At 39.0% G+C, this 24844-nt stretch overlaps 1 protein-coding gene across 5 annotated transcripts in view; it reads left to right on the forward strand.

Moving 5' to 3' along the window:
* Positions 1-9428: 9428 nt before the first annotated feature.
* LOC122777182 (TOX high mobility group box family member 2-like) overlaps positions 9429-24844 on the forward strand; it is an 86634-nt gene continuing 71218 nt past the window's right edge. For 2 of the 5 annotated variants that reach the window (XM_044038231.1, XM_044038232.1), the window contains exon 1: positions 24167-24798. In XM_044038231.1, the coding sequence (XP_043894166.1) occupies positions 24694-24798 (105 nt within the window). In that variant the 5' untranslated portion in view covers positions 24167-24693. Of the gene's footprint in view, positions 9453-24166; positions 24799-24844 lie in introns of those variants that run through there. The other 3 variants (XM_044038233.1, XM_044038235.1, XM_044038234.1) reach the window with 2 other exon arrangements.

Here is a 24844-nt window from a genome sequence, read left to right on the forward strand (position 1 = left end):
CTACACAGCATCAGCATCAGCATCAACATCATCATTGTTTAGCCAGAGATTGAGATTGTTTTAAAATCCCAATTAGATTGATTTTATTATTACTCACTATCGCTATCATTTTTATACATGTTGATATGAACCTGGCATTGTGTTTTACCTTTTATTCTTTTCTATTCTTTTGTTTGTCTTTTCTATTCTTTTTAGTCTTTGTGCTTTTAGTATTGTGTTGTCTGTTCTGTAGTGGTTTTTCGTTTGCTCAAGTTCTGGCGCATTTTCTCTCTCTTTTGGGTTTGCAACACTGAAATCACTTGGGGACAATTAAGACGAACAAGATAAAATACGAGTTTGTTTTCATTTCTTTATTCTATTTGACTTTCAAGGATGCATCTAAAAGATTATCACCAATACTGGCCTCTAATTATCTTTTCTCTCTCTCTCTCAAAAAAAAGCCTCTGGGACACTTAAAACACCCTAATCAAAAAAGCTCCAAAAATCGTGTTACTTTGAAATGACAAATACTATAATGTTAACACAGACACATTATTTTTTAAATAAATAAATAAATAAATAAATATTTATATTTAAAGGAAAAGGCCCAATTTAGTTGGTGAAATCAGTGATAGGCTGCGGACTGTCATCTTTTTTTATTTTTAAATAACACGGTCCTCATCCCTCTGGTGTGAAATCCTCCTGCTGAGAAGTGCTATCGGAGGCAGCGGGGACGAAATAATCTGCATCATCCTCATCATCCACAGAGTGGCTCTTCATTCATAATTTACAGTCCGCCCATTACATCTGATGAAAGCCACTGACCTGAAAATGCAGAGCGAATGAGCTCCTCCAAGTATACGGCGTTAACGTTGTCTGCATCCGTCCTGTGCATGTTGCCAGCAAACATCAATAAATGAATCCAGTGTCAACGGAGAGATCGGATGTCATCTCTGCCCGTGCACATGGGAACATGACACTGTTAAAGTTTATACACAGATATATATCATGTTTGACTGAAGCTCAGTGACATCACCTGTATGGCTCTTCTTAAAGACTAAACAAGTGTGCAACATAACCCTAACCCTGATTTTTATTTGAAATATAATCAGACCTCGTCCTGTCTATACCTTCTAACGCTTAGGTCCATCCTCATCTTCAAGGTCTTCAAAGGTGTTTAAGTCATTTCTTTTTTCCCTGAAATTACATTTTCCCACTGGTATTTGAAAAGTGCGAAGACACACGATATGCAGTGCTTAACCTATGAGATTTGTGCGTGTGTGTGTGTGTGTGTGTGTGTAGTTCACATTAATGCTATATTTCCTTATGGCCATGCATTTTCCTGAATACAAACCTCTTTTAGTCGGCATTTTTGTTGTTGTTCTGCTGTATGATTTGATTTTGACAAACAATGGGAAAAGCTTAGCCCACAATAGAAAGTGCACAGTAAATTACTGCACACCTCCTCCCCCTCCCATAATGCAACGCTCTGCGCTGAAAGCACAACACATTTGTCTATAAGTGCTGTGAGATATTTAATAGACTTTAAAGGGGCTCGTGTGAAGATTTTGTGGCTGGAATCTGCAGTAGCAAACAGCAGAACTCCTATTTCATCCCAAACAAGTTAGATACTCGATAAAACATGACCAGTTTTCACATTAAATATATAGGCTGTTTAATCACAGCTAAATGCATTAGTCACCGTGTTGGCCTGAGGCAGGAACTGTGTTCACAGCGCATCATTTGCTGTGATATCTAAAGCTACCATAACCCTTTAAGCTAGTTCCACTGAAGCGTATTTCTTTTTGCAGTTAAGTGCATGTTTAACAGACTCTCTAGTTTCTCCCACACAGTGTAGTTATTCATATCAAGCCTTTCAGTGATAAGCCAGTCTTTCAAAGCACAGTTTAAACTTCCACACCCCCCCCCCTAAAAAAAAGAGAATTTAAAAAAGTAGAACAAAGACAACGCTCCAACCCAACCTTCTTGCCCATCCTGCATCAGCATGGAAATTAGGGTATGCTGAGAACCTCAGTGTGACTTCAAGGGACCACATGAGTCATCTGGGATTATGAGTCATATTCTACCTCAATACAGCAAGAGCCTCAGCTTCACCGCACACCTACAGACAGCAAAACTTTTCACAGACTGAAGTTATCGCCGCAGCAAGCCTGCGACTGTTCGCTACACTAAAACGGGGACATTATTTGTCACTTTTGTCTGAAGTGTGCACCTTCAAAAGCAGTGACTAGATCGGGTTTTGAACATTCTACTGGTGAGAAGATGGTAATTGATATGTGGCATTTGACCTTTTTAAACTCCGCTGCACATGAGAGATTTTATTTTTATTTTTTGCATTGCAGTAAAGCAGACAGGGCTGACTTCACAATAGATCCGCAGTGGATGGATAATTAATTTGCTTAATTTCATGAATCTTAATCGTTGCATCAATAAGCACAAATGTACAAACACTCAAACGTAAACATGCAGGAACAAAGATCCTCGACTAAGAAATAATCTGGTGAACTTCATCTCAAGTTGCAGCCTCTCTTTGAAATGGATGCATCTGTGCCATTAAAGGGAAATAATTGTGGCCACTTTCATCCCCCGCGCAATTAGTCTCTCTTCTGTGAAGTTGCCAGTCAGAAAAAAGACAAGAGCAGACAGAACCTTTGTCACTTTAATCATTCCACTGTTTTTTTTCCCCCACACCGGAATGGAATGAGTTCCCTACATTTGAATGTCAACAACTCACTGTGTACTTCAGGGCCCATTTCACATCATTAGAACTCTTCTTTGAGCTGATACGTCACACTAGCCGTGACATGCATGGTTTTTCTAAACACAGATCCCGTTTAAATAATAACGTTGTTGCAGTAAGAATCAGACTTACATACAGTGTTTCATACAATGTAAAAAGAAAATGTACAAAATGATTGAATAATCTGTGTGTTTTTGACACAGATTATGAACTTTATTTATCCCTCATATACATGGAATGAAGGCCAGAGAATATTGCATGTTATTATGAATCACATTTTGGAAGTGAGCGAGAATAATAAGTGCATTTGAGTTTTGACTTGATAGTGCCATGCCATCTGACTTGGCGTTGAATGTTTTCCATGAATTCTATTTTATGTCATAGTGCATTCAATGACCTCCTTTATTCAAGGATTCCTGAATTTGAGCCATAAATGCGAGGAGCTCTATATAAATACAGATTATTTCAAAGAAAACATGGTAAAAAAATATAAAATATGGGACCTTTAATACCTTTGTGAATGTAAAAGTACAAGTTTAATTGCAGCAGTTCCCCTAATTTTATTAACTGTATCTCATCAATCGTCACAAATGACAGTGACTTGTTATGTTGTCGTGGTAAAGTTCATCTTTGGTGCACTCTCTGCAAAGCTGCAGTTTGAATCTCCATCCCCCCACACCTCCCAATAAAACTGATTTGCTCTGGCATGTATTGTTTTGGAAAATAAATCAGTCGACTCTTTCCACTTCATGCACTCATGACATCATTTGTTTCCCCTCTTAACTCAATTATTGTCACTTAGTTCATCTGTAGGGCAACATTGACCTGTAGCTACATTATACAGGGCCCTGCCCATTTGCAGCAGCATAACAGAGAGGAGACAGATAAGCCTTGAGCGTGTAAGTTTGTCAAAGTTAAATACAGGGGAGAATATTATACACCATATTTCTCTGTCTCCAAATCCTCGAAAATAAGCTTTAAGGTAATTGTGTCATTGTGTCATAAAGCACAGGGAAAATGGTAATCCATTAAATTGCATGCCATGTTCTCTGTTGCTTTTGTAGTACAGAGCGATGCCACAGGATTTTGGAAAGGTGAATTATGAATAATTGCCTTTGATCCAGGAGGCCTGACGAGTAATAACATTTAATACTACAGCTGATCAATGAAAGTGAGGCTTCATGTTTTTTATTCTGTCGGAATAATCAGTCAGGAGGTGCCAGCTGCTTCATTGTCATGTTCGAAAGGAAATTGTGTTTCTCACCAGCTTTTCTGCCACTTCACTTTACTTTAGTTCACTTTACTCAACCTTCAACCTTTGCGTGTTCGCCGGCGGCTGAACGTGTGGAAGCAGAACGTCGCACGCACTGTAAATAATTTAGTATTAAACATAAGAGAGGCCAGATGTTATTGAACACACACACATTTCAAAAGGTCTTTGTTGTGTCAATTAGTTAATGTAGCATCATCCAATCTACTGTTGCTGCCAGAAACCTGATCTGGTTTTAAATGGCTTCATGTTACAGTAGCAGTTGAGAGCAAGAGAAAGGGGACATTTTCAATTACATGTCAGCACGTATGACTGACAGCCAGCCACCATTTGATCAGGCTTTTACTTTAATTGCTTGCCTTCCACTAAGTATAATCATTTATGGTGGAATTTAATCAGTGAGGATTGAGCGACACACTGTGTGGACTGAGAAAAGGCAAACAGATAGCAGAATATGCGCAATTAAAATATGAGAGGTTGTAGACAGCCTCATCATCAGTCTTAGTTTAACTTGAAAAAACAACAAGACATTGGGGTTTAATTTAGTTCAATCCACTCAATTCAGCATTTTGGGATTTTTTTTTTCTCCCATGCCCGTAGACAGCATCAGCCTCAGCAAGTGGAAGAATAACTGTGTAATAAACACTTGCCAGCGTCACGTCAGTGAATGGAAAAAAACAACCCTTCAGCTATTAAAAAGGGAAGCCGGAGCAAGGTGAAAGAGTGACACAGCCCTCATCCCCAACATTATAAGGTTTTAAAGGACACTTTTAATCGTTTTAGAAAACCCCCTTTGTTTTTAAAAACTATTTTCCTCCCACACTAAATACTTTCTTCCTACACAGAATCTCTAGGATGCCTGCAGCAGATGCAATCATTCTCACAACTCACACTAACCCGGCAGCAAAACACAAAGGCACAAGACGACAGAGAGCGAGCATGAGTGGGTATGAGGGAAGGGAAAAAGAGTGAGACGCAGACAAATGGATAACGATGCAGAAAAGAAGCCCGGGGTTCAGACTTATGATGATGAGAGCCTCAGCTCAGCAGGAAGTCTTCATCCTCCCAAATATTTAGCAAGCACCTGATACTCAGCTGATGGTCCAGACGTGACCATATTAGGTCGGCAACATCAAGAAGGAAATCATTTCACATGCAACCAGATTATCCCTGCAGATCTTGGAAGATACAAATAATTTTCGCAACAAAACAATTGTTTCAAAACGTGGGGCTTTTATTCTGAAAATAACGCTTTTAATGTTGTAATGGTGTCTGACTTCCTGTCCTACTTGGGTATGGGTATGGGTAGAGATATATAGAATATGCAATATTTTGGTTTGAAAGGAAATATTTGGTGCTGCTTATTTTATTTTATTTTATTCTACACATATTTTATAATGTGTTTGTCACTCATGAATCATTATTATACATTTGCTGGGATTATGCCGCTGACACTCTGCAATCATATAACAAATGAAAATTGGAAGTTAAAAAATTTTTTTTTAATTTTTTTTAACTTATGTGTTATAAAGCTGTTGAGGTTTTGGTTGGTCTTGTTCATCTTTGCACTTTCTGGGATTATAAAGTACAAGCCTGTGCTGTTCTCAGCCCGTGGCATCTCAGATCCACTGATTTTTAACTAAAATGACACAGTATATAAATATATGGAAAAACATCAGGAGACAAGCATAAACAAAACCTCCTCTGAAATGTTTCTCAGAGGGAGAGTGAGGGGGGGTGGGGGAAACCTTGCGACAGCTTCGTTCATCCTATATACACAAAGCCATGCATGGATGTTCACCCAACAGATGGGCAACCTGGTCTAAATTATAATCAGGTTATCTGGTGAAAAGAGGGACAGCTCATTATTAATGGCCATGCAATTTGCATTAAAGTACACAATGCCTGTGACACATGCCTTCATTTTTTCTTTCTTCATAAATCTAGCTGCAGAAATGCAGTGTACCAAAAATCAGAAGACACGTTTTTTTTAAAAAAAACAACAACAAGGTATTGTTTTTAAAAAAGGTAGAAAAATCATGTGCATTGCAGCGTTCACTCCACTCCACTCGTGTCATTTCTTTTCTTTTCAGCTCCGAGTGCTGATGAGACTTTGTGTATCAGTTTGTTCTTGTTTTCCAGACAGTGCTGAGTAGCAGCCTCTGGGGCTTGTCAACAGTCAAACAGGCTTCCCCCACTCTTTCTCTGTTTTCTGTCAGTTTTAAGTGATAGAAGACAAGGGTGAGGGATGTCAGCAACAAGCAGCTGTACAGGAGGGAGTCATCTGTTGAGGCTGGTCTCTCTCAGCGCATGTGAGAGCTGTCACATTTCCTCTCAATCACCAAATCTAGGCACACTTAGTGTTGAATTTGACCACGTTATTCATTAAATTTGTTTGTGAGTAGTTGCTCAAGTCGGAGAAAAACTCAGAACTTAACACATGTTTTAAATGAGAAGCACAGAAATAAAATGTTCAATTTAACATTTTTTTTTTAATTTTCTTGGCGTCCTGCGCTAACTCTTTTGTATCTTAATGGCAACATTTTCTACAATGTTCCCCCACCATCTGTGGGAATGTGATACCTTTCTATGGCTGAGTGAAAGAGGGGTGTGGGGAGAAAGTGGTGTTCTCTAATCCCAGAATCCCTCACATCGAATCATGCAAATTTGGTGCACTTTGAAGAGAATCCAGCTCCTACCATATGCAGAGTGAAAACAACAATCTATTATGCATGCATTGCACCAAGCTTATGGTAATGTTATTTCACCGCTACTCCTATAAAGTCAAATTTTCAAATGTGCAACATATCTAAAGTTTCTTTTAAAATAATATTTGTCTCATTTCTGTGTGCATTTGTGAATAACATGCAATGAGATGCACCCGCTTGAGTCTTGAAGTGGAGGGGATGCTTGAAAACCTGGATGGGTGATATTTTCCTCCTCCTTGTTTGCGTTTAAGAGGTTGTATTTTCCACATATTCACGTTCTCATGATTCAAGTTGTGCTCTTCAAAGACGGCAACATGTAAAAACCCCTGTGATACAATGTTATTTGTTCCCCGTGATGTTCGGCACGGCTCTGTGTTTATGACGTCTTTGTCACATTGTGTACCAGTAACAAACCATATTATCTCTCCACAACAACATAATGAAGTTAGTTGTCTCTGTAATTTGCCTCAGCCACAAATAAACTTTTATACACTAGTATGTATTTACCCGCACAGGTTGCTGCTCATCACAACAAATTGCTGCACACTCACATCATATCTCACAAGCCAAAAATCTGTCAGCGTGCTTTGTCGCTCTCTGCCTATGGCTAGATTAACAGCACAATATCAATGATATTTCCATTTGTTCAATGGATAATTAGGGCCCACGACATGCCAAGAATCATTTTCAATCTTGGCTCATCCTAATTTGGGGGAGGAATCATGCAAAGTGTAATTGGCAAGATGAGATGTGTCTGGTGTCTCCCGAGCGGATCTGTGCTTTAGTCACAACATGCAGTTCCTCGTGAAAAGACAGGCTTGATTATATTTGGGTTGTTATTTAAAATCATATGCATACGTCTTCCAGCACAGCACAAATGAACTCTATCTATCTATCTATCTATCTATCTATCTATCTACCTATCTACCTATCTACCTATCTACCTATCTACCTATCTACCTATCTACCTATCCCTACCTACCTACCACCTACCTACCTCCCTCCCTCCCTCCCTCCCTCCTCCTAAGACGCCACTTAGTGTGAAAGCACCTTCAGCAAGTTTGAATCCGTCTAGGTCAGTGTGGGTGGTGTTGAAGAAGAGATGGCATATTATTGAAAGTACACACACAAACACACAGAGGAGCGCACAGGCGAGCACACTTTGTGGTGTACCTGTGACAGTATTGTTATGAAAGATGACAGTGTATCAACCAGTTTCTTGTTGATTATGAAACCTATTTCACACACTCAAGTCCTGATGTTCTGCAGTGTTGCATGAGCTCAAACCCTGCATGTGCACACACACACACCCACACCCACACACCACTAAACTGGATTTGCATGTGGTTACAAAGGTGTTTCTCCACGTCACAGCCACTGAATGTCCTCGTCGAGACCATCAGCCCAGAGAACATGCTCTCACACCGTCTTTGTCTATTGTATGTCTCTGACATTTATTGAAGATCATACGAATATCTCCTCGCAGTAAGCCACACAGTGTAACGACGTGTTTCAGTTTGCATCACAGTGACAAAAAAAACATGTTGACCCCAATTCTTACAGGCTGCGCAATTTCATCAAATGAAAAATATTCTTATTCATATATATATATGGCAATTCTTATTCTCATTTCATCCAAAGTTCCATTAAAAGTGTTGTCTGTTTTGGCACGAGCACTTTATGTGACAGTACAATAACAACATGACAATTATGACAATTACAACAGTATTGTAATAATTTTGTAATATTATGGCAATGCCATCTCATTCCTAATGCAATTGCCAGCTTGGTATTTATAATTTAAAACGTGTTGCAGTTAGAAGACAATAAAGTATCACCATACAGATGGTAATGAGAATGACTACAGGCTGCCATGAGTGTAATATCTTCACATGAAAATGTTTGTGTGATAATTACCATGTTTTACATTTGGAAAACCCCTGATATATCTGGGGATTTGAAGAAATGAACCATTCACCTTCTGTTAAGAGTGAGTGTGACACTGCGAGGAAAGACTGCTCGGGCTGCAGGTCGAGAGCTGCTACACGAGGCAGCTTTATCACTCAAACTGGCCTCACAGAGTCCAGTGCTCTCTGCCAGCCACACTAAGTTATTCTATGCCAGTGGAGCATTGATTTTCCACAATGTTAGCTCACATTATTCCCCCTTTCCTCAGAGGAAAATTGCTGGGATAAAAAAAAAAAAGGACTCCCTGTGATCGATTGGTCCGCTGCACGACTGAATTCAGGTTACAAGCTGAGGGAGATGAGGAGCGTAGGGGGAGCAGTGGAGGAGGGAGACTAAGGATGAAGAAAGTGCACAGTGGGGGGTGTGCATGTAAGTCTCATTGAGGTAAAGATGGACTTGTAAATCTATGCCTGAGTACAGAGGAATAGGCACAGTTATAAAGCCGGTCCTTTAACCACTCGTATCACTATTAGAAAAAAAAAGCAACATTTTAAAGCTGCAGTGTGTAACTTTTAAAAATAGATGAATGTAATAATTTCATTCACACAATGCGGATTAAGCCACGTAGCTTCACACACCTGTCTCTCTCTCTCTCTCTCTCCCCCTCCCTCTGAATTTCTCAGTGTAGCAGTGTTTTGAATCTCATGTCGTCTGGCAACATCCACACGCCGCACACAGGAGGTTTTACGTCACAGCTGATGGAGACAAGGAGCTAATACAACAGCAACGCAGCACGGATAAAGCAAGACAGCTGCAACCGGTTGTGGTAAGACTGAAAACACCAAGTAAAGCCCTCTGATAAAGTTTCAGATGTTAAGCAGTTTGATGGAGTATATGAGTATTTCAACTGAGAAGCACAGAACTGGTGGTGGTGTGAATTAATCTAGAAGTATATCATGTAGGAACACCTGCAGTATTTCAGTAATTATCCAGAATTCCGCAGGGGAGAAACAGAGGTAATGCACTGAAGCATTAACTTTTGTAGGTGATCGGAAATGCATATTATGTATCAACGTTATGATTCATTTTATGTTGCTTTTCTTTTAAAAAAAAACAAAAAACAAAACGGGAGTAGCAATAATTGTGCAGAAGTCACAAAATAGTTTTTATTTTATTTTTGTTCAAGCCAAGTGAACCAAGAATCAGATTCTAAAAAGTTTGAGTACTTTTTTGCACAGGTGTGTTTATATAGTTGTTGAAAATGAAAAATATATATATATATATATAATTTCATCCGATTGCCTATAGGTTGTGTTGACAAAAAAAGGGTAGAAGAGACTCTATATTGTTATATATATATATATATATATATATATATATATATATATATATATATATATATACATACATATTCTAACATAATCATCATCAAGCAGCCTAAATGCTCTGTGTTATCAGAGTTAACCTTTAATTACCAGGGTTACTTGCATCTTGGCAGATTAATTCTGCACATGAACAGACCCTGGCTCATGTAACAATGTGCAGCATTGACTTCTTTGGATTATGTGTCTTTTGATTACAGTATGTGTTAAAAATATGTGTTTTCCATTGCCTCAAGTTAGCAATGCACCAACAATTTGCCCTAAAGCCTGCCGCACACTAGAGGATTTTCAAATCTGACTTGATTTTTAAAAAACTGTGGGAGACCACAGACACAACAAACGCTGTAACCTATTTTCAATGTTTTAATCCTGAGAAAGCACAGACTAGACGATCCAGTCAAGACGCAGGACCACACACTGTGGATGAAGTCATGGCAACTTATCTTATCTTAAGTTAGGGTTGAAAACAAAAGAATTGTAAATATCAAACATGTTTTGAAATCAGGAAGACTCTGATGCATCCGATGACCTTAAAAACATGTCTTTTAACCCCTCACATTACAGAATTAAAATAATTTGGCCAGATAATCTGTTCAAATCAGCCTCAAATCGGAACCTACTCACAATTGTTGGAAAGTCCAGATTGGGACCGAAATCTGGCCAATCATCCTCAAGTGTGCATGGGCAGGCTTAAGACGTGTCATGGATGACAAAAATGTGCCCCAGGTATGGGTGGGTGCAGGAAAGGGGGAACTGTGTCTGAAACTTTGCACCACTTTAGACTATAAGAAAGGTTGAGCCTTATGAATTATGGCCGACCAAGATAGGAATTCCTTAATCTGTTCTTACGTATCCTTAAATAGCTGTAAAAAGAAATCTGTGAATCTTAAATCAAAGCGGCTTTTTGTTTCGGGGCCTTTCTTAATATAATGAGATTATGTACATAATTCTGGATACAAAGGCTTTGCAATTCCAGCAGCAACACACAGTATTGTTGTTTCAAATTCGTCAGGGGGGAAAAAGAATGGCAACAGAGAGTGGAGATGTTATGAAAGGGCCCATGCCATCAACAGCCCGTCACTTAGCCGCGCACTATTAATAAATAATGCACTATCTTCCTCTCAGCCATTACTTCTACAAGTTTTAAATGGTATACATTTTCATTAACGTCAGTGGGTTCTTCTTTATTGTGCCATCCTGTATGTTAGTTGAGCCTTTTTCCCTCAGCCTCTTAAGATCATTATGTTAGCAGTGATGCATATGAACTCATTTTCATATGATGGATGTGAAGGACAGGGGAAGGTACACGAGCCCGTACAGCAGCTCACCGTCAGTATGAAAGTGAAAACAGTAGCGTCCTATGGATTTTTTTTTTGGTTTGTCATGAAGCATAACCTTATTGCATGTACAGTTTACTGCACTGGATGTGGAAGGGTGTGATTTTTAGTCATGTTAGCAGTTGAGAGGCCGGTCGTTGCTTGTTGGTTGGTCTAGTTTGGTCCAGATTAAAATATCTTGATAAATATTTGATAGATTGTCATGAAATTGTGACCTAAAATCCACAGCGTCCACAGAAAGGCTCCACGATCAAAACTCACATTCAGATTTGGACGAGCATGCAATATGATCGCAATGCAGTGTTTTTATATAGCCTCAATGAACCCACATTATGCAGAAATATGACTTATTTTCCTTACGCTGAATTCTTGACTAGCAAGCAGGTACAGGTTTTCCAGTGGAGTGCATGAAAATCTAGAATTTCATGTGACACGAAAACTTTCTTTATTCAAAATCTGTCCAGCACATTTTCTTTTTTGAGTACCGTGATACTGTCCACATTTGCATCCGTGGTGATGAAGCGGCCATATACTGCTCAGGGTCCTGTAAGGGTACAGAGACTGATATAAACCTTTGATGCTGTTTGATTGACTTTCCCTGTTTCCATTAATAAATTAAATCACACACATTTCCATCAGTGACAATGTCGCCACTCAATTTCTGACAGAGCAGCGGTTCACGCTGATTACAGGAATGAAACGTAACAGAAACGTAACAAAGAAGATTGATTTTGTCCTTGTTTCATTGATCACTGATAATCTGTAAGTCCTGTTTCAGGAGCTGTGCTGATGTAAACAAACATAATTATAGGTCTGAATGTTTTATGTCGTTATGGTGTGAATTAAAATTGGGTACAACAGATCTTTAAAATAATATTAACATATGTATATGTCTATGTATATATATATATATACATATATATATGTACAGTATATGTATGTATCACATCAATCAAACAATTATCAAGTTAAGTGTTTTGGTTCATTTTGAGATTCTTGTTTGGTTTATAACCTTGTTAGTAATCCCATTTTCTCTGTTTTTATTTATTCCTACAATTTTAAAAATTAGCAGTGATCATGATCGTGGTCCAATTACCCGGCGATGCACCAAACACAAATTTCACATCTCATCTTGTTCTGAAAAGGCCAACAGTAATTATTTTCATATTTATCTAAACAGCCTTTTCTGCGGGCCCGAATGGGCGATAAGCATTGTCACTTTAATTACATCAAAGTAAATATTTCATATTGGCCAAATCAGATCTTGTGGCTGCAACATTCTTGTAAATGGAATTTTATCTGTAGCTCGGGACCATTAGTGGCACTGAGTTCTGTGACAGCTTAGAGGATGGTAATTAAGTCCACTCAGCCGTGACTAAACATTTTTGACATTTTTCCTAGTCTGGAATGAACTGTCAGTGTGCAGAGAGAGTAACCATCTTGTCACTTTGTGTTTGGATAAGAATAGCAGAAAAAGCTGGGTGCTTCACTGCAAGTCCACAGTTTGTATCAGACACTTTTCATTATCAAAAAAAAGAGAGAGAAAATGCCGAAAAAGAGAAAATGGTTGTGGCTTAGACATTAGTTTGTGTGTCTGTCTATACAGTCTGAGTGTGTGTGTGTGTGTGTGTGTGTGTGTGTCCATGAGTATGAGGACGAAAAAAAAACGAACCTAACCTATTTCTGGCGTGTTTTCATTTTGCAACAGTAGCAAGAGAGACGCGGCCTCAAATACTGTATGTGTGAAAATTCACAAACTGATTCTAGTTCAGTTAATGCAAAGAAAAGTAGGACACATTTGACTTGCTCTGCATCATGGTCTGCTGATGGATCAAAGCTGTCAGAGTAGCCCAGTTTCTCATCGTTTCTTATGCTTTTGTTCGGACCTTTAACGTGTTTGCATCCACGCAGCACTGCACATATATTGTGTGTGTGAGTGTGTGCGTGCGTGTGTGTGTGTGTGTGTGTGTGTGTGCGTAAACAAACACATTTATTATTAGAAGAAAAATAAAAAAAAAACTGAGGTCGATTTCAACAAAGTTTGCTGCATATTGTGATTCATTTTGCATCTCATTTCAGTGAGTACTAATATGCTTCTCCTCTTGTGCCTGCTGATATAATGAGTTCCAGTGGATTTGAAGACAAAATCCAAAGATAACAAGGTGACTTTGAACTTGCCTCCGAAGATATTCCTCTGGCATTCTTAAGGAGAAAGAAAACAACCAATGCTTTAATAGCCAATACAAGCATTCCATCAACTTTTGTATGCTTGAGTAAATTGAATACCCCTGCTTTGCCTTTTGTTCTAGAAAATGCATCAAATTGATTGAAAGAAGCAATTATGGTACCAGGGAGCAGTATTGATTTTATGAAAGTGTGCAATTATTTTAATTGGAATAACCGAATCTCGATTAGATGTTCGTAGCATATGCCGTGTTCAAAAAAAAATGTCTGCATGTTACATAGTTGTTTGGATTTTGAGCAAATTCCATTTCCAAGTAAAGCCCAAATGTATACGTCCGCGAGTACATGATTAGACCATTCATTTTCCTCTGGATTCAAAAGACATTCAGTCACCGCTGGGTTTGTAGGTAAAGGAAAAAAGTCAATGGGAACATTAGTGGAAATAATTTTTTTTGTGTCAAATGTTTTGAAAGAGAAAACTGGGTTTGATTCGTACATGCCAGTGCAGAGACAGAGAGGGAGCACCTCTGTTTTTATTTGTGAACGTGTTGGCTGTGCTGCAGGTACTGTTCAAATGCATCTTCTCTTCCGGCAATACTGAGTTAGAACCAGTAAAGAAAAAAGAAAAAAGAAAAAGGAAAAGGAAAAGGAAAAGGTGGGGGTGTAGTGGGGAAGTCAAGCTTTAAATTTGACTGCATACCATGTGACTTGACATGGAGCAACCAAATGAGGGGAGAGAACGAGAGGGAGAGAGAGAGAGAGAGAGAGAGAAAACCATCTCTGCTTTCAGTTCAAATAGGTCCTATCATCTCCATGACAACAGTCGTAATGGTAACATGGAAATATATTAATGTAAAACCATGGCAACGTTCTCCAATTGAATTAAGCAGCACCTGTGCACATTACAGAAGAAGATAAAAGACAAAAGGAGCCAGCTCCTGCTTGCCAAGCAGCTGTGGCTTTCAGACCTTAAAAACCCATCTACATTTCCTGAACGCATTTGTTTTCCAATGTTTCTGTGCGGCAAATTACCGTAGCGTTGAGCTGTTTTTTGAGGGGATTTTCTGTCGTATTTGTGCAAACAGTTGAGAAACTGGTTAATTATGTCCTCTTTTTTTTTTTTGTTCCTGGTGACTATAAACCCGACTCCTCAGCTATAGAGTGGTGTTGCTGGGATTAAGAGTAGTGTGTGTGTTTTATCACTGAATCACATAATGGTGAGGCAATCATTCTGATGGGTAAAAGGGAAAAGTGTTTGTGCACAAAGAGACATGTTAGAAACACAAACTCCGTATTCCGTGCTGCCTTTCATTCAAAACAGAGAATGTGAGCGAGGGAAAGTGGTCGTGTTCAGCCTTCTTGTCTCTGAGCTGAAAGGAAAAAACATTATCTACATCACCATGCCATCAAATCTGATGGATTTTATCCCATCGCTCTCCCCTCCCCTCCCCTCCCCTCCCTTTCTTCCCTCTCCTCCATCCTCTGTGTTTACTGGTAATGGCAATGTTGCATTCTCTCACCTTTGAAAATGTGACTCCGTGTGTGTTTGTTTGTGTCCAGAGAAAGAAGGAAGGGTTGAGGCTGACGAGAACACACGACCTAAGTGAAATTATAGAAGGATGTTGTTGTTCCCAAAGACTGTTGAACACCATGTGCAGTTGCTATATTTTATTCATGCAGGCAGTCATGTCCAACACAGCGGCCCATACAGTACATCCACTTTGGCTCAACTCTGTACGTCTCGGGGAGAAAATCCTCATCTTGTGAGGTGGCGTGGATAAAACTCTAATCTTCAATCTCTCAAGGGATCTGATGAGAAACTATCTTCACCAACCTGCTTTCCATTGTATGCAATGCTGCTTGAGTGCTCATCCATTGTGAGGCACTCAGGCACTCCTCTCTCTATGCAATAGGTCAATCTTATTTAAATCTAAAACTGGCTGTTTAATGCCAGCAAAGAGCAAAGATTAACAAGAAATCAACTCTGAGGAGTCCAGATTGGCTCCGTATCAAAAATACAGTAGCTGTCAGCACGCTGCACAAGAGGAGCGTGCACTGCTCTGGACCTCGAGTTGTTTGATTTTATTTCACGTACAATGACACTGATGCTGACTTAGTGGAAAATTGTAATAATTTGTCCAGTGTATTACAGGCCTGAGAACGAGCAGCGAAGTTTTCAAAGGAGTTTGACCATGAAACATGTTTCGTTTTCACACACGTCTCATAAATCACAGAGAATTCCTACCACATGAATCCATTTGCCCAGTGAGAGTATTATACAACTTGTGCCTTTTTAATGCCAGGGTGAAAAAGCATTACCAACATATCCTTGAGTTGTGAGCTCATTCAAACTTCATTCTGTTCTCCAATGCCTGCTGGTCAAAAGATTTATGTCAGTCGCTCTCACTCGGTTTTCAGTTCTAAAGAAGAAATAGTTACAGTGGCCTTTTAGTTGTGGCTTTTTACTTTTGCCACAGTTCTCAGACCAAAGGAATATTTCACTAAAAGGAAAATTCCTAGACGTGTCGACACCTTAACACAATAATATCATTTAAAAATGCTATGACGCAGTTGCAGGTATCACAGCTGTGCTGATATTCAATACAACAGCATGACGTCGAGTGTTCGACAAACTACTATTTAAAGCTTTAACCGGTTATAAATGTGCTTTTAACCAACCTTTACATGGCTCCGTTAACAAAATGACTGTTGCTTTGCAACACAAAGAATAAGCATGTCCTGCACGCGACACAGGTTTATGTCTGCTACTTCGATTTGAGTACATTTATGTTTTATGTTTCCATTAATCGCGCAACCAGAGAAAAAAATGAGTGTCTGAGTGTTGAGATGCAGCAGTGACTGTATGTGTTTCGCGTTCTCACCGCCTGTGGCGCCTCGCTTACGTGTCTCCTCCCAGCACAGTATGTTTATGACTTAAAGTAAGACTTAAGTATCTCTAAATTAGACGGACATGTCATTATTACAGTTGCTAGATTCAGTTTTATGAATTATTCCTCGTGGAACATCATCATCGTAATCAAACCCATCTTTTTCACTGTCTATTATTGCTGTGAACTGCACATGTCATCTCGAAACTTAAAAATAGACGCAGGCGCGTCTCACGCGTGCAGTGTGAACACTTTCATCTGTGCCGCGCATCCAGTGTGAACCAGGCACACCAGCGATGGCTGATAGAACAGTGTAATTAATAATTATTATGAACACCTGTGAAACAGTGTGATACAGTTAAAAGTCCCAGTGCTGTTATACTCAACCCTCATGGATGTCTCTCGTCCAATCAAATTACTAACTAATAATACAAATAAAATAATAACTAAACGATCTTTTGCTTTGCCGCTTTCAAAAAGCTTGTCCCTGTAAAAAGGGACAACGTGACAAATCTACCGACTTCCTGTCATAAACCTTAATACTTCAGTCAGTTGTTGCTGGCAGACAGAATTTAAAACGAGTTAGTTTCAATTCATTTATAGAGAGAGTTTGATAGTTTTTGTTATTTTTGTAAATGCATAGTTTTACTTTTCATTCGGGGCTTTCTTATATCTTTTTGTATTTGCCAGGTGCAAGATTGAACAAGTAAGTGTGTCATAAACCCCCCGACAAACGATGCCATTTTAAAAATGTATTAGGACAAATGAACAAACATCCCTGGATCAAATATAACAGTGTACAAGAAAGTAGCCTGAAGTGCAAAATGTGCATAATACTGCTGAGGTTGGAGGCAGTAAAAAACAAATAGCCAACCGACTAAGGACACACATGAACATAACAACATAAATAATAATAAATAACCCCCATGAGACTTGTGAGCCAGGAGTCTCAGAGAGCTTAATCTGAGGAAAATAATAAAACAATCCTAGACTAAAGGGATTCACTTAGATGAACCAACTCAACCCAATTAACCACATAATGAATGTTATATTTAACTTGCATAGCCTTATGTCCCACATTGTAAACAACAACAAATTGAAAACATTTGCTTATGAATGAAAAAGGCTGTCTTAAATACAATCCTTTCAAAATTGCCGGCAGAGAAAACATAAATTCACTTCCTATGAACCCAAAAGGCTTATGTATGAAATACATTTACAAAGACGCAAAACTAAGCACATTCTGGCTTCAGTTTGAGTTAGATTTGCAAACACAATTTAGTTTTGTTATAGTTCATGTGTTGTTTTTGTTGTTGTTTTTTTTAAACTCAATTTGAGTTTTTGTTAGTTTTCATTAACTATCATAAAACCTTATAGTGTGTGGAGAAAAAAAACATCTAAACTGTAGATATCTTTAGAGCTTAAGTTGTTAGGTTTTATTTTGGAGTTGAAGATTACTCTTTAATGCACATCTGTTGTTTTAATCCAAGTTCAGTAGCACCGCGCTTACTGCTTCATTCAAGTGCAAATGAATACCAGGCCATTTTTGTGATTTTACTACATTCTAAGGTAAAAAACAAACAAACAAACAAAACAACTACAAATAACACAAATTAATCAAGCACTGGCTACTCCGAGGTGATGGAGGGGTGGCCCAGAATCAAATTCTGCCCCATAAAGTCTTGGGCCGGCCCTGCTGGCAGGTCTCATGACTGTAAACTAATATTGCCATGAGTAGTTTGCTTAAACACTGACTGCAGCTGACAGTTAAATGTTTCTAAGTGACTAGTTTTGAAAATGGAAACCCTGGAAAAATGTGCTTCACATTATGTTTACATTTATGTTTATTGTGCTCATGTGTTTTGGCTGCATGGCTTTGGAGGAAGTTCTGAGGAACATATTTGTTTTTTTTATTTAGAGTAAAACGTCAGTTTTTTTCACTTTTAACACTGCAAGAGGAGAAGACTTCAGGAATGATTAATGTGTGATGAACGTGAAGCTCTCTTGGATTAGTTTGCTGAGATAATGTAAACTTCCCCCACACCACAAAGAACAGTTGTCTGACATACTTGTTATAACTGGACAACTGATGTTCTATAGCAAAAAAATCAACTGATAATGTTATTTATATTTGTAAGTAAGATAGCAACATCCTGGGTGCAGTGATAGCAGATGATATTTCAGTGAGATACTGCTTCAACTTCCAGGATACTTGAAATCAAATAAAAATAAGTAAATAATAATATAATAATAATAAAATGGAGGCCGTCTTAATCATTGCGATGTCTCAAATAAATGTACCGCGTCCGTCTTCTTGCTTCACGGCCCACAGGACCTTTCATAGAGGCCAGTGCAGGAATCATCCTTCAGCCTAGATAAAGATCAAGTATGCTTCATTTAATCAGTGGAAGCAACATGAGAAGAAAAAGCATTGTTTCACCACCGTGCATGGTAGAGATTACTAAGAATCTGCATGTCTTGATCTCAGTAGGGAATGAAAATAGCCACAGAGATTCTCCTATCCTGTCACCTGATCTGCAGAAACAGAGGATTTTAGCATTTGTTTACTGCGCGCCTGTGAAGGTTAACAGCTCCTGAAAAGAAATGATCTTTTTTTTTTTATTTTATTTTTTTTTTATTTTGACTTTTGACCAAATTAATTTCATAAATTTGCTGTCATTGAAAAAAAAAATGTAGTTAATGTTTTTTATAGCTGTGAGGTCACATTAAAAAGATGCCTGCATTCAAATTAGGCCCATTTTATCTCCTCTTTTTTTCCCCTCTCACTTGGTAAAAACAACCATAATTTGAGCTACTCAAAAAGAATCCTAATTGCTTGGCTGAAAGGGACCATGATTGGATGCTTGAATTTCTATGTGGGTATGACTCCTCCGCTTGAATGACAATTTCCACCGACAAATGATGCCGTGTGCCTCATTGATAAGAAAAGGCCCCTGTTTTCCTGTATGTGCACAAAACATGCATGAGACAAACTGTCCAAACTAACACAGAAAAAAACTCAAATAAATCTCACTGACTTTTTTTTTGTTTATCCATCACAAACACTGGCAATCAAAACAACGGTCTCTAGTTTTAATACAAACAGTGTTAAAAAAATAAATACAAAACTTTTAACTCACTTGACATAATAGTGAAGTGCAAATGTTGGCCTTTTTTAATGATGTGAAAATGCAGAGCAAAGCTCCTGCACACTGCAATACATTCTTCCTCAAATGAGAGCTGAAATGCTATAGGCAATTAGAGGAGTCTCTTGAATTTCCTTGAAATGAAGTGCTAAATGAAACGTGGTCAGACTGACAAGTCTGCTCCCCTTTTCACTGAGCTTCTCTGTCTTCCTGCAGTGCTTCACACGGAGGGGAAAAGGTATACACATCTCTTTAACCAAATCAAGAGTCAATACATGTAAGCCCTGTGGTGATTTTCCTTAATTATGCTTCAGGGTGATTTGCAAGGTGGATGACACAATGAGGACATGATGTCAGGCATATGATATCCCAGCATGTGTCTTCGTGCGCACATCATATTTGTGCAAGTGCACATGTGCGTAAGGTGAATTCTTTCTTTTTCATGTATGGGATAAATAAATAAATAAAAACACACACACCATATGGACATAATCTTTTAGTGGTTCAGATGTCAGGGGCTTAAAGTTCTGCGGCAGAGTGTGGGAGCTGACCTCTGGGGAAACTAGGTCATGACCTCCTTGTCGGCAGAGCCGCACCGAGGACTTTATAGGATCGCTTCATCTATTAACCAGGAATCTGGACAGAGGAAGAGAACGGCTTATGCCTCCTACTGTATCACCGCGGTTTGTAATGACTCTGCGACAGCTGGAGAGTTACAAGTCAGTCTGTTGTCAAACAGTAAATGAATGATTCCAGAAACATTATCTTTATTGCTGTTTGTGGTCATGGACCAAATTGTTGACACACTCAGGACTCACTGCGGGTTCCCATGCCCTGCTCAAACAGGCAGGGTCAGTGCAACGTGGCACAGAGGTCAAAGGTCAGCAAGCCTGTTTTCATTTTGCCAATAAATAATAATTGTTAATAGTGTACTAAATGCTGCTCGTTTTCAAGGAAACATGCAATGGAAAACATTGCCCTGTTTGTGTGTTTTACAGTTTACCACTTCATAATGACACTTTTATTTATTATAAGCAGATGACGCACTGGTGGGATTACATTAAATTGAATTGTCCAGTGTGAATGTGCTATGACAGTAAATGTATTCTATTCTATTGCAAACACTCCTATAAATACGTTGTTTTTCTCAGTAAATGAGTGATCTGTAGTGTTGTGTGAAAAACTCCTCTCAAAATAATTTTCTAGTTTTCCTCAAATGAGTGGTTATTCACTGTATTGCTCATTATTGCCAGACAGACACGGATGCAGCACAGAACAAAGTGTGTGATTAGTAATAAACCAAACTCAGAGAGTCGTTTTTTCCCCCCTCCTTGTATAGCTGACTAATGCAAGGATACCAGTGACTTGAAGTCAAATGCAGTGCTGCAGTCTTTCTATTGTCCCACGCTGTGTATTGTAAAATATGATGTGAATCACAGACGTATGACTCATGTGGGGGAAATATGTTTCGTGGCCTTGTTGTATGAGATCAACGTGGACAAATTAAGTTTATTGTCATGTTTTCAGTTGCATGAACTTCACGAATGTCACCCTCGGGCATTCAGTTTGCATGAGCAGATCGAATAATGTAAAATGCCAGAGTAAAAGTAGGCTAGATGTTCTGTCCATCTGTGGGTGTTTCATCTGTACATCGAGAATAAAAACTGGTTTGACAGAAGTTTATAAAATAGCTCATGTAAATGGTAGGTGAGGTAATTTGTTAATAAAGTGGAAAAAATGCATTTTGCCAAACACGTAGAATGATTCACTCAGCTACACAAACACTCTTCATATCTTTAAAATTTCAAATTGTACATATGTACATATGTAGATTATATTTTAAAGCGTTTTCATTCCAACCATGGATATGTAAAATTTAAGAGTTCAAACGGAAACACTTTAGGGAAGCCAACTTTTACAAAGAAGCATTCTGAAAATAAACTTATTTTTAACAAAAAGAAAAATCCCTTTAAATATCAGTTACGTACAAATTTCCATACTTAAAACTTTCTGCCAGGAAATTACCCTCCAGTTGCAGTCCTGTACACACACGCAGCCTACCCAACGCCTTATCACTATCCTGTAATTAATGCCTAACTTTAACCACAATAACCAGTTAACCAGCAACTTCTGCCACATTAGGACCAGGATTTGGTCTCCATTAAGACTACTGGTCCTGACAAGGTCAGTGTTTATGCAAGAAAGGGTCCTTAATAGGTAACAAATACAAGAACACACACACAAACCCACATACTGTATAGGCTTCCATATATAGACTTTCATGGACACATGTAACTACTCTATGATCATTTTGAAGCCGCTTTAGTAACATATGACTCATGAATTAGGACAAACGATGTTTCACGATGGCTTTAAAAACTATGAAAGGTTTGAAGCGGCTGAATTAAAATAGTGATTATGAGGCAGATTCCGACGTGTTTTTTCTCTTTGTGACCTAAGAGAGTCACCATGTGATTGTGAGAATTAATCAGTGTAGGCCATGGGAGCATAGAACCTTCTCTATATGAGCTTTACAGTTGCTTTCGCTTCCTTTGCTCCTATAACTGCTCAGCTCACTTTGCTCTGTAATACGAAATAAACCTCACGTGGGTGTAAAACAATTAGTGTGCGTCTCTCCAAAGTCAATGATCTTTATTGTAATGGCTTTATAAATCTTCATATGACACAAACTGACAAACTGGGTTTGTCTATTTTCTGCTGTGACCTTGGGGGGAGGAAATCATTCGGCACTGGTCTTTTATTTAGGTATCCAAAGTCAGGGAAATATCATGTGCCAGTTCTGTTTTGAGGTGATTTTCAGTTTTAAATTAGCAGCACCATCAGCAGTTCTTTTGTCCTCCCACACTTTACACGAATCAGCCTTCATTTCTGCATAACAAACCCAAAGCCAAATTATCTTATCTACCTTTCATCTTCCAAATTTTTTTCTTCCGCATCACATTTTATTTGAGATTAAAGTAGGGCCGCATCTTTGTGTGGCACTAATTGCCATAGAGCTTCCATAATTAAAGGACAATAAAGCCTTAGTAGTAATTAGTTTCTCTTGTTTGGTTGCTAGCCCATCAATTGTGCTTCAATAATACTGATCATTAGCATGCGCCTGGGCAGTGAGGGATGCTGGGAAAGGAGCCCTGCACACACAGCACTCCACATTCCATTCCCATGAAGCCATGGCATGGAGCCATGTGGTTAACTCTCTGTGAGCTGTGTCGGGGGAGAGTGGCAGGACGTGCCTACCGGTGAAGGCCCACACTGTAAAGGGGCTGCACTGTAACATAATAGACCTGCTGAAATAACGACCAGCTATTTAAATTACTGAAGGTTAGGAACATAAGAGCTGCAGCTGTGGGCAGATGCTGCTGTCACGGTTTATGTAAAAAAAACAAAACAATTGTACCCTTCTCAATGTTCTCAGCACTGCTTTATTCACATTCAGGTTCACCTAATGAAAGCCTGCCTGCAAAACCGTTGAGGAGGGATGGAAATATTGTATTATCACAGTTTAAACAATGGAGCATCCCAAAAAGAACTCGTTTAAATTAAGCTCCTTTAAACGGAAGACCATCGGGAGAATAAAGGACATTTCTGTTCAGGCAAGGGTGCAGAGATGTGCTGTAAACTGTGGCAAAGTAATATCGCCAGGCAGCAGAAAATGTGCTCTGTTCTGTACTTTGCCTTGACATGATTGAAAGACAATGGTCCCATGGATAGGCCATTTCAACATCAAATGTGCATGCACATCACAGGGCAAGGGTGTGCTATCCATCACATTCAGTGAGCTGTCAGAAGCAGCTCTCACAGCCTCGGCTTCTCTCTGCACACATTTGCAACTGTATGGCAACACAAGATTAAACCTCCCTGTATAGTCGGCCTTGAGCATATACAGACTCACTTTTGTGAGTGCTCATTTTTTGAGTGTGTTTGTGTGCTTCACTGCATTGTAATGTGGGGTATTATACAATACTACAATATTACAGCTTTAATTGTGTAGTTAGTGTTATATAGTCTGGTGTTTCTGACACTGTCTTTTTATTATGATAATAATAATAATAATAATAACAATAATGATAATAATAATAATGACAAACTTAAATGAAAGCCCCATTGAAAGCATAAACAACCTTGTGATCAATGATATTGACTTTTGTTTTTTCAACAACTCTGTAATACTTCACTTCATAAAAAGAAGAAGAAATATGTTGAGTTCTTTTTTTTAATTAAACCCATAGTAGACTAAACAGCTCCGGGTGAACTGTGTGCTCTACTTTACACTATAGACTGGATTTGCATAATGAGGTGAAGACATTAACAATAAGTTCTGATGCAAATGGGAAATAAAAACGCATAAAAAAAAAAACTGCAAAAAGGAACTACAGAGAGAGATTCTTTGCAACCTCTGTGCATGCTTCCCTGGCACAATAACCCAAATGGATTCCTTTATGAAGCACTGATGGAGCAGAGTGCGCTTTATAATGCACAGCCGTGCACACTACTACATTTCCAGCTAATCAGAAGCGCGCAGTTGCAGAAAGGAGAGCGGTTGCCAAGGCAGCCACCAATCTCCCCTCCCCCTTCTCCCTCCGTTCCTCTTTCCCGTTTATTATCGGCAGAGGTCGCATGGCAGAGGGAAGTCCAACCACTTCTGTACTGGAACCAATGCAAGAATATGCACCTCCATAACAAAGCCTGTATGGAGTCCTGAGCGCAGACGGAGAACAGAGGCGCAGCTGTAAGAATTTATATTTCTAAAAAGAAAGGATCTAAGTTGGAGGTTTGCTTTTGTTTTGTTCTGGAACAAGAGGGATAGTTTTGCCAAACACGTGCGTATCCATGAAATTTCCACTCTGCGTTTTGACTAAGTGAGTTGAGCGTTAAACATCCCGGTGCGGGGCTCCGCTGAGGACTGCGCATCAGCAGAGTTGGTGCCGAAGTTCGGCCGTGAACGGATGTGAGGGAGAGTGTGTGCCGAGTCAAACTCCCCCACTTCTTTTTTTTTCCTCTCTCTCTGTCTCTCATTCTCGTGCTTTTGGTGTTGTGTTTGCTGAGACAATAGTGAGCCAAAAAAGACGCTGAATTTGATTTCATGCCTTCAGTCTCGCACAACCTGAGATGGATGTGAGATTTTATCCTGCACCTCCGGCAAATGTGGGTTCATGCTCCTTACCGACTGATCCAAGTTGTCTGAGTTCGCTGGACTATTATCACTCCAACAAGGTAAATAACACACCGTGTAGCTTTGTGCTATGGAAATGTCTCACCT

The sequence above is a fragment of the Solea senegalensis genome, linkage group LG11, assembly GCF_019176455.1.
Source record: "Solea senegalensis isolate Sse05_10M linkage group LG11, IFAPA_SoseM_1, whole genome shotgun sequence".
Classification (NCBI taxonomy): Eukaryota; Metazoa; Chordata; class Actinopteri; order Pleuronectiformes; family Soleidae; genus Solea; species Solea senegalensis.